This window comes from Peromyscus californicus, unplaced genomic scaffold (genome assembly GCF_007827085.1).
Source record: "Peromyscus californicus insignis strain IS unplaced genomic scaffold, ASM782708v3 Scaffold_10__1_contigs__length_136768540, whole genome shotgun sequence".
NCBI lineage: Eukaryota > Metazoa > Chordata > Mammalia > Rodentia > Cricetidae > Peromyscus > Peromyscus californicus.
In genome coordinates, this window is record NW_026294391.1 from 63,583,123 (window position 1) to 63,593,528 (window position 10,406).

The 10,406-nt window shown below is 35.1% G+C and overlaps 1 protein-coding gene across 1 annotated transcript in view; it reads right to left on the minus strand.

Moving 5' to 3' along the window:
- LOC128108325 (charged multivesicular body protein 1b-2) overlaps positions 1 to 7,117 on the minus strand; it is a 47,564-nt gene extending 40,447 nt beyond the window's left edge. The window contains exon 1 of the mRNA XM_052734752.1: positions 6,865 to 7,117. Within this exon, the coding sequence (XP_052590712.1) occupies positions 6,865 to 6,880 (16 nt within the window). The 5' untranslated portion in view covers positions 6,881 to 7,117. The remainder of the gene's footprint in view (positions 1 to 6,864) is intronic.
- Between the last annotated feature and the right edge of the window lie 3,289 nt (positions 7,118 to 10,406).

Sequence of the window (10,406 nt, forward strand, 5' to 3'; positions counted from 1 at the left end):
AAAAGACAGAAAAAAATTATCAAACACCATTCTAAAATAAGGAGCCACGAGTTTATTACTATCAATCAAAACAATATAAAAAGTCAATAAAGTATTAGGAATTAAGAAAGAGGGCTCATCATAAAAATTCACAAGCTGACCTAATAATCAAAGCTATAGGAAATACACCTATAGCACAGCTGCAAACTGTGTGTGTGTGTGTGTGTGTGTGTGTGTGTGTGTGTGTGTGTGTGTGTGTATAAAACTGACTAACAGTTAAATGTTGGACAATATTAACAGAACTCAACTGACAAGACAAAGTGAGGATATGTAAGTTATGAAAGACTCTAACTAAAAGCTTAGTTAAGAGGCAGAGAGAGGGCTCAATGGTTAACAGCACTGTCTGCTCTTCCAGAGGACCTGGGTTCAGTTCCCAGCATCCACATGGAAGGTCAAAACCATTTATAACAACTTTTCTAGGAGATCTGATGTTGATTATAGCCTCTGTAGGCACTGCACATATTTTGTGCACAGACATAATCCAGGCAAAACATGCATACATATAAAATAAAATCAATTAATAGCTTGTTAAATGTAACAAGCCAGATTAAGATGAATATTACATATTTTCTGTGCTATGTGGACTTTCTCTCTGTCTCTCTCTTTATACCTCTACAAACACACACACACACACACACACACACACACACACACAGACACGCACAATATACATATTGCATCAAGGTCAAAAAGGAACAAAAAAGGAGAATAAGAAAGTAATAGGAAACAGGTAAATATTACATATTTTCACTCTTATGTGTAATTTGGTTTTAACCATATAAAAACAACACATGAAAATAGAAGGGGGACTATTCAGGGGAAGAAAGGAAGCCAGCAGAAAGAGGAAGGAGACAAGAGAGGCTAATGGGAAAGCATATGAACAATGTACAATGATATATATGTATTGATATGATAAAATGAAATGCATTATTTTGCAGACTAACTTAATAAAAACTTAAAAGAAAAACAACATGGAGGAAAACAGCTAATCTTGCCCCAATAGTTTGAGAATATACACTTCAAGCATATTAGACATAGAAAAATTATACATTGGGTCATAAACAAAAACTGAAATAAATATCAAAAATTCTGTCATCTGAACATCACGCAGTAGTTAATATATTTGATTTCTTCATACTTTACTGCAAGAATATAAAGCTAAAAGAAAAAAATTAACAAGTGTTTGAAATCTTAAAAAATTATCTATATATAACTAAAAAGGAAAATGTCTTCTGTATTTAGTATTGAGTAACAACAAAATGACTGAAATGTTACTTATGAAATATAGCTAATTGGGACACTCTGCCACAAAGGAAGACTGAAAATTAATGATGTAAACATTTACCACATAAAATCAGAAAAAAGAAATAACAAGCCTCGAAAGGCCATAAGAGGACAAAAAAAAATAACCAAAGAGGGGAAAACAAAAATACAATAGGCAAGATGAACAAAATGTTCAAAGCTGAGTTCCCTGTAAAATCTGACATCATTTGCTATGTAGTAACCAGTCAAGCAAAAAGAGGCATAAATAGAATAAGGAAAGGAACGTAACTGTAGATAAAGATACTTTAAAATAATACATTGGGGCATTAAGCCAAAACACTTGGAAGCTGTTTGTAAAACACCTGTAAAATGGATAAAACTAGATCCATGAAAAAAATGAATAAAGTCTCAATAATTCAGAATTTCTGATGCAACACTTTAAAATATTTTTACATTTAAAAACAGAGCTGATGGTATTACTGGTGGATTTTGTCAAATATTTAAGAAAATGGCAATTCTTACCTTGCACAAACTTTCTGAAGGGTTAGGAAAAGGAAAGAACACTTTTTAACCTTGAAATCAGACTTTAATTAAAGGCCATATTCACTCACCAGCAAAGATTCAAAAATATTAAACACAATATTGGCAAGCATTATAGATGGGCAATATATTATAGATGCTTCATAATCATGATGAGTTTACCTTAAGAATCCAAAGACAGTTTAACATTTAAAAAATCTAAAAATTTCTATGCATTTTATTCACATTCAATTAAGGAAAACATAAATAAAAATCTGAGTATACAAAGAAGGACCATAAAGACACAACATTCAACTGATAATCAAACACAGAGATAAGCTATTCATGGAGAAATTCTAAAAATGAAATTGCATCTAACCAAAAATCTATTATAACCATCAGACTAATCATGACTAGTTAGAATTTTTCTTAAAATCAAGGATAAGAAAGTGATCTTGCTCTAATTTTTCTTAAATTATAACAGTATTCTGGAGTGTTTATATGCATACAACAAAAAGGGATAAAAAATACTGGTTACAAAAGAAATAATCAAACCAGTATTATTTTCAGATAATACTGTAGCTGGAGTTATCTCTAGTCCCGCCCAGGTCCGCTGCCACTCAGACCCAAATAAACACACAGATACTTATATTATTTAAATTGTTAGGCCTAATGGCTTAGGCTTCTTGCTATCTAGTTCTTACATCTTAAATTAACCCATTTCTATTAATCTATCCCTTGCCATGTGGCTTGTGGCTTACAGGTACTTTACATCTTACTTATCATTGCAGCGGCAGCTGGCAGCATCTCCTTACCCAGCCTTCCACTTCCCAGAATTCTCCTCTCTCTTTGTCCCACCTATACTTCCTGCCTGGCTACTGGCTAATCAGCGTTTTATCTATCAATCAATAATAGCAACACATTCACAGCATACAGATATCCACAGCATAATATATATGTTTATCCAAAGAAAATTTAAAGTACATATGTTCTCCAACACAACAACCCTGTTCCTAGTCATACATTACCCAGTTTTTGCCAGTCTACATATAATATATATGATCAAAAAACAATCACAGTGATATTTCTTTTAACAATAGGAAAGCTAATCTCAATGCCAATCACTAAAAGAATGAATAATTGTGATATATTAATACACTGGAAAACTACATAGGAATGAAAATGCATTTTAAATAATTAATGAATCATAACTAATATTTAAAAATAGCAATGACACTGCATATATACCATTTAAAAACATGAAATATATCAATTTTAAGAGTGTACATGTCTGATATAATAAATAAAGAAATGAACTGAAGTCATAATTGTCAACTTTTAGATAGTGGCACCTGTAGTAAAGGAAAAGAGGAATTTAATTGATAACGTTCTATAGTATTTCTTAGGCCAAATAGAAGGCTCTCAGGAATGTTTTGCTCTTTTTCTTAACTTTAAGAGGGAAGGATTAAAGCTACAACTTTTAAAAAAGGAATTTAAAGTTAGTGTTTGGCATAAAGTATGTATTCAATAAATTATATTATCATTTACTATGTCACCTATTTTAATAGAGAAATCTATTTAGAAAGTACATCAAAAGTTCAAGTTTGTCTTTAAAGCATTATATGAAACTATTATGTTATTATACTGCTTTTCTGTATTATAGCTTTTCAAAAATAATTAGAATTCAAAGAATTCACTGTATATAAAGAAGTCTTAGTTTAAAATAGAACTCTTATTACAGAAAATCTGTGACAGTTCACTATTTAAACTGATAGTAAGTTCTCTAAATACAGTAGTTCACAAGCTACTTTATTACAAATGCCACCAGCCAGATTATATAATTCTTGATGAATAGAAGTAGAGGTTGAAAAAAATACAGGTAAGAGGAAGAAAACAAAAGTGTTTCAGGGAGAGTGTTGGGCTCTCCTGAGAGATGGCTCAGTTACTGTTAGCATTTACCACTCCTACAGAGGAGCAGAGTTCAGTTCCCAGTACCCATGCCAGGTAACTCACTATCTCTAACTCCAGCTCCAGGGGTTCTGCCACTCCTTTGGCCTCTGTGAGCACTTGCACTCATTTGCACATACCCAGACACCACACACACACACACACACATTCAAGTAATTACAAATGAATCTTTTTTAAAGTGTTCCACTAATAGCTGTCCTAGCATAAATCAGTGGTACCAATACCACAGACCATGTATTTGATAAATGACATTATTATGCTTTTACTTTTCTGGCTTTTTAAGTTTCCAGCTCCTTGATTACTCCTGTGTGTGTTTTAGGGAGGTAAATTTGGGTCAAAGAATCGAGTGAGATCATATGAACTAAAAGCAACTTTAGAGATAATTTTACTAATTTTAAAACATAAACCTATAGATGGATAAGCATGGAGTTAACTAATGAATACAGAAACAAAGAGGAACTCAAATACAGCTTATCTCTTAGTTCATATATTGCATTTTAACTACTACAGGGCATTGTTCAGAATTGGAAAGGAAGACCCCAAAATAACATTTAATACTTTTTTTAAAAGACAGCATTCTGTTGATTCCACAAGCCATAAATTACACATGCACTGGCAAGGAACTAATTTAATGATACTGTAAACACTGGAACTAATTCCAGTAGAGGCTACACCTTCCATTGAACCTTCAGAAAGGTGTTTTTAACTGATTAGAATTTCCTTGACTATGGAGAGCTTGGAATTTTGTAGGTCCGGGGCCTAATTACAATTTCTCTTGGGCTATCTTTAGCCCTCTGAACAGCCATTCCTTGCCCACCTCTGTCTGATCTAACATCCTGTGACTAACAGATAAAACCTTTTGAAATGTATTTACAGACCAGCAGCTTCCACCAACCAAAAGGCTACGAGTGCTCTCAGATAGATTTAAGGCCTACAGCTGAGATTTTCCTTTGTTGTAACCCACCTATCTGATGTCTCCACTGATATATTGTAAAAAAGCCTCGATTTATAACTTTCTTCTGTTACTATAAAAATGCATTAAACTATCTCCACATTGGAATATGGAGTTTGGGGTAACCTGAATCTATGTCCCTAGGCCATGGTTACTCATATTTAACTTCAGAATAAACTATGTCATTCACTTTAAAGTGAAAATGATTGTTTATGTTGATAGAATCTTGATAAGAACACATCAAAGTGTATTTATTAATGCTGGCAAGTCTGATACTAGTATGTAACTCATTTTGTTTTAGGATTTAAAGTGATTCATAAGATCTGCAATGACTAACAGCTATTTTTAAGGAGCTAGCTATTTTTGTGTGCAATACAGCCTCGGGTGATAACAGCCCAGAATTCCCTTTTTGAACTCAGAGTATGTCCAGTACTTATTATCTACATCATTGGTCCGTAACCTCCTTCAAGTTAGAATGCCTAGAAAAAAAAAAATCATGGTTACAGTGATCCTCAGAAAAAATGTACACAGTAATACTCAAAACTGTGCATGCAATTTTAAATCATTTAGTAACTCCACACACATTAGCATTCATCTTGAATTAGTAGGAGTTGCCTTGCATTGGTATTTATCTGCATGTATGTGTGACCTCTGGCCCCCAGATCAAAAGCTGCTCAAAGATGGAAGTGGTATGTTTAACCTCATATGTCCACTATATAGGTATATGGTTTAGTCTATTGTCCCCAATCCTTTCAAAATTTCTAGGAAAAAAGCTAACCATTTTTAAGCTATTAAAGTACCTCATACTTCAGTGTATGTTCAAAAATACAATTTGGTAGGCACTACCATTTCCTTTTACTTTAAAAATACCTTTCTAGGGCTGAAAAGACAGATAATATGCTTTCCAAAGGAGTCTAGTGGGTGACATAGGATGTATGCCATGCCCTAACTCAGCTTTTTTCCCCCTTTGGAACTGGGGGGGAAAAAACCCTGATCTTCTGACTCATAATTCAGTGCTCTTCATTTTACTTATAATGTAAAAGTACACTACATTCACTATTTTTTTAAAAGTGCAGTAGAAACTGGGCCTTTCTTAGTCATCTATTTATCATTTCATGAAATGACCTATCTGCACCCTTCCTCAAATGATAACATTTTAATATTTAGCGTATTTTGGCTAGTGTTACAGGTTATGTTAGAAATATTTTCCATGTGACATAAAATTTAATCAAAAGTTTATCTGTATTTCAGGCTTATAAACTAAACGAAGCCAAAAGATATTCTAACATGAGCTACTGAACAGTTACATATATTTTGTCTTTTTGCCACCTTGGACTGGAAAAAAGCAAATTATTCTATTTTCTCTAATGCCAACCTCTGGAAGAAGTAAGAATTACAGCAACATGGAGTTGCTGTGATGGAATTTTAGTAGTGAAAAACAAATTTCATATTCGTGACGTCACCAGGCAGCTTTCTTCTTAGCCCCTACTAATTGCCTAAGTGGCCACACAGGTATGGCTGATGGATTTCATGGCTTCAGGAATGACCTTAAGTTTCCTCAAGTGTTAAATTAGCACGCAGCTGGATCAGAAAGCAAGCATAGTTAGTTCCGAGGGCTCCTAGCAATTGCTCAACCTCATCACCAGTCACCTGCATTCAGAAAAGGGCAGCTTGCCAAAAGCTATTTGTCCACGTAGTGCATTCAAAACCTACATCTCCGCCCAAAAGCGTAGACAAACTCCAGCCGCCTCCCCTGTTCTGGCACCATGCCCTGTCCATTTCAAAGATGCCAAAATTCACTGATAAGGCAGGTGACAGAAGTCCTCAACAAGAGGCGGTATGGGCTCAATTATCTCCTTCTGTCCACAGGCTTCCCTGACCCTCCCCACATTCTAGGATGGCGGCGGCGGTGGTGGCAGAGGCGGCAGCGAGGAGGAGGAAAGAAAAAAAAAAAGGAAAAAAATCCAAACCCAGCTGCCAGAGCCTACCCGTCCGCGCTGGAGCGCCCTCACTCCACTCGCGGAGCAAAGAGGTCAAGCCCCTGGGCGTGTCCCCCGCCCCTGGCTTCGCCCTCCTCCGGCCCCCAGGGGCCCCGGTAGCACCTCGACCATCGGAAAGGATACTCTCCATGTTCGACATGATTGATCTCCCGAGTTCGCGGGGCGGGGAAGCGAGGGAGGGGCCGGTACCACTCGGGACAGGGGCAGGGGCGCCCGCGGGTCGTGGGGCGAGGGTCGCTAGGGAGTGCGGAAGGCGGCGGTCGTTCCCGGCTTCTGGGGTTCCTAGCCCACTTCCTGTTTCGGCTGTGAACCCGTGGTGGGTGGAGTCCCGCGAGCCAGAGAGGCGGGACTGGGACGACGCCAAAATGGCTGCAGTGAGTGCTTCAGTTAGGAAGGGCTCCGGTCGCTTGGGGGCGATGGAGCTCCGAGAGCGAAAGCTTAGGTCCCTCCCCCTCAGATGCTTCACGTGCGCTCAGGATAACACCGCTCTTAACCTGGTCCGGCATCCCACCAGCCTTCTAGTTCTTTCTTTTGTCAACCGGGGACTCTGCTTAACCTTCCGCCCCACCTCGTCCCTCAGATTTCACACTATTCTTGGCGCCCCCATCCCTTTTTCTCAGAACTTAAGTCTTAAAGGATGAAGACAAAGGTATAGGACTTTTAAAGTACTTTTAAAAATTTCTAACAGTGTAAAATAACGGCTCGAGGGGGTTAGTGTGGCTTGTAATGTTGAGATTTTAAAAAGGATCTGAGCCTTAGAGTTTTAAGCTAGAAGGGGAAGGGGTAAAAGTAAGGCTCCGCTTACAAGGTAATGTTGCTACAAAATACCTTTTCATACTAGTTGGGGTATTTTATTTTTCTTTAGCATAGATGATGTGTGATATAAAATTAATATAAAGTCTTTATAATGGGTGGGAGTGGGTTATTCTAAGCAGTAGATAGTACTTGGCTTTTTTTTTCCATGCGACTTGTGAAAATGTCCAGAGGTGAGTTTATTAGATGTCCTCTCTGGACTTAGGAAAAGAGGGAATCTTAAGCATTCTTGTGGCGTTTCAATTTCGTTATCATAGAAATTACATGTACTAAGATATTACTCTGAAAGTTGGTATAATTATCATAATTGATGAATCTCAGAAGTTTGGCATTTACTGCATCTTTAAATTCAACCTGTGGAAACGTGTGAATGTCATACACTTTTTATCCTTTAGGATTATTTCTTTTGAAAAGACAGGCTCTAAAAGTGAATATTTTATTGTTTTGTGTTAATAATGGTGGTTGGTCATAAGTTTCAGACTGTTTTCTAACTAGGAACTGAACTGTTGATGCTTCTTTAAAAGAAAAAGAAAATACTTTTTCAATACAAGGCTCTGGGGACGTACAATCTAGGAATCATTTTAATAGGCAGAACAGTGTAAAGATTATTTTTAGTTCTCTATCTCACTTTATAGTTGAAGAACAATACTTACGTTGTAAAACTTAAAACTTTGGAAATTTAATCAGTTTTCCATGTGAGTTAAACAATTGTATTTCACTGCTGGAAAACTAAGTTTGGGGGATGAAGGTAAAGATATATGTTTTAAAAGACTTTGCCTTAGCACTTACTATTTTTAACATCATACTTTCAGTAAAACCATAGAACAACTTACCAAAACTTAAACATTTCTCAGTTTTAAAAAACTGTGAAGTTGTTAAAGTTACATGTATGTAATGTATAAAAATAAATCTTAAAGTTTTTTCAAATTATAGAATTTCTCAAGAGGCATCTTCTTGGGATAAGATCATATTTAAAATAAGGTATTTGTTTAGAGACAGTATTTGCTGTTGCTGTCTGTCTTTAATTTAAAAAAAAAACCTTGTTATGTAGCCTGTACTAAGCTTATTAGGTTTTTTGTTTTTTATAAGGTCTTTGCTGTTTTGAATCCCAAAGTTACCCTCATATTTTCCTTGAATATCTGAGTTTTTAAAGTGAGTTTTATAAAAAAAGTATTTAATTTAGGCAGAGAAATTAAACTGCTTAAAGTGTATGTGTGTTTAATTACAATGGGTGCTGTTGTAAGAAATGGCTGTTAGGATTATAAAGCATAATTAGAAAAATGCAGAAAATAGACTATAGCTTGAAATGTTTTATTAAGTGTCTGGTACATTTTAAATAGTATTTCTAAAATATGTGCACCACAATTTTCTGTGTAAGACATATAAAGTGACTTGTCACCCAATTTATAGAATGAGACCAATTTTCTATGAATTCACCTGTGTACACTTAGTACAATTTTCTAACTCCAGTCCTCTTTTCAGAAGCAGCCTCTTATTTTAGTTCATGTATAATTTCCCCATTTTTAAAAAATATTTTTGCTATAGTATTTGCATTTCTAATCAATATATTAGAATAGCCTGCTTCTGAATTTTCTTGTATAAATGAAATCATACTGCTTTGTGCTCCTGTCTTGCTTCTGTAGCTCATCATAAAGTTCCTCAGTTGTGTTAAAATATATAGTGGTGATGGATTTTTGCTGCTGTAAAGTATTCTACTGCATGAATTTACCATAATTTATCCATTTCCCTAATGATGGTAATTTGAGCTGTTTCTAGGTTGATTTAACCTCTAGGAATATATGTGTTCATTTAACATATTATTTTGATGAAGGGTGACTTTTAAAATGCCCAGTGATGTTTGTAAAAAACTAATTTTGTAAATTTAGGCAAATTTATTTACTCGTTTTTATTATATTCATATTGCCTTTCATTTTGAATAATCTTGGTTTTTGCCAATGTTCCTGCCTTTCTACTGGGTGTAGCAAAACCTACTACCCTGTCTCATCAAATAGGTTGCTTCCTTTTACTATGGTTATCCATAGCTTCTTCTGGGGCCAAGCTAACTATAAAGATTTAAATATAGCAACCTAAGTCATATGTGGATAAGTAAAATATGGTTAATTTCATTTGCTTGTACTTGGAAGGATGCTCTGTCATTTCTATGACTTTCTGCTGGAGTAATGGAGCTGTAAAGAAAGAGTGAATGCTGTGTCTTAAGATGATTCAGTAGCTATTGTGTGTGTTAAAAGTTGGCCTACACACAGCTAATGTGGGAAATTATGATAATTCCTCAGGAAATTGAATGGTTTTCATGATTAATCATGGTTAGTTTTATAACTGAGTTAGTTACATGAATAAGCATTTTAAATGAAAATATTTATAAAGTAATCTTAACAACCACTAAAATTTCAATATTTGATTTGACTGCTTTGTGACAATGTTTTGTGACATTTTAGCAAATGATTTTGAAGTTACTAGAAAATTTAGTGGTTCATTACAGCTAAGCCCCATTGAAATGAAAAGAAAGGAATGCTCCAGGAATGAGAATAGATGTTTCTTGGATTTTTCTGTCCTTGTTAAAACTGCAGGTGGATAACCCTAGCTTATATAGATTCTGATAGAATAAATTTGAAGATGGACCCAAAATTCTATGTTTTGCTCATTTTTACAAAGTAGTAATGAATATTCTAATGTATAATCATAGATTCTTTATTGAATGTAATAGCTTAATTACATTCATATTATTTCTTTTGATAGTTTATATTCTGTGGTAACCTGGGCAGGTATTATCAACATTTTTACCAATTAGAAAACATGACAAAATAACAGGAACAATAACTACCCCCTGGAAA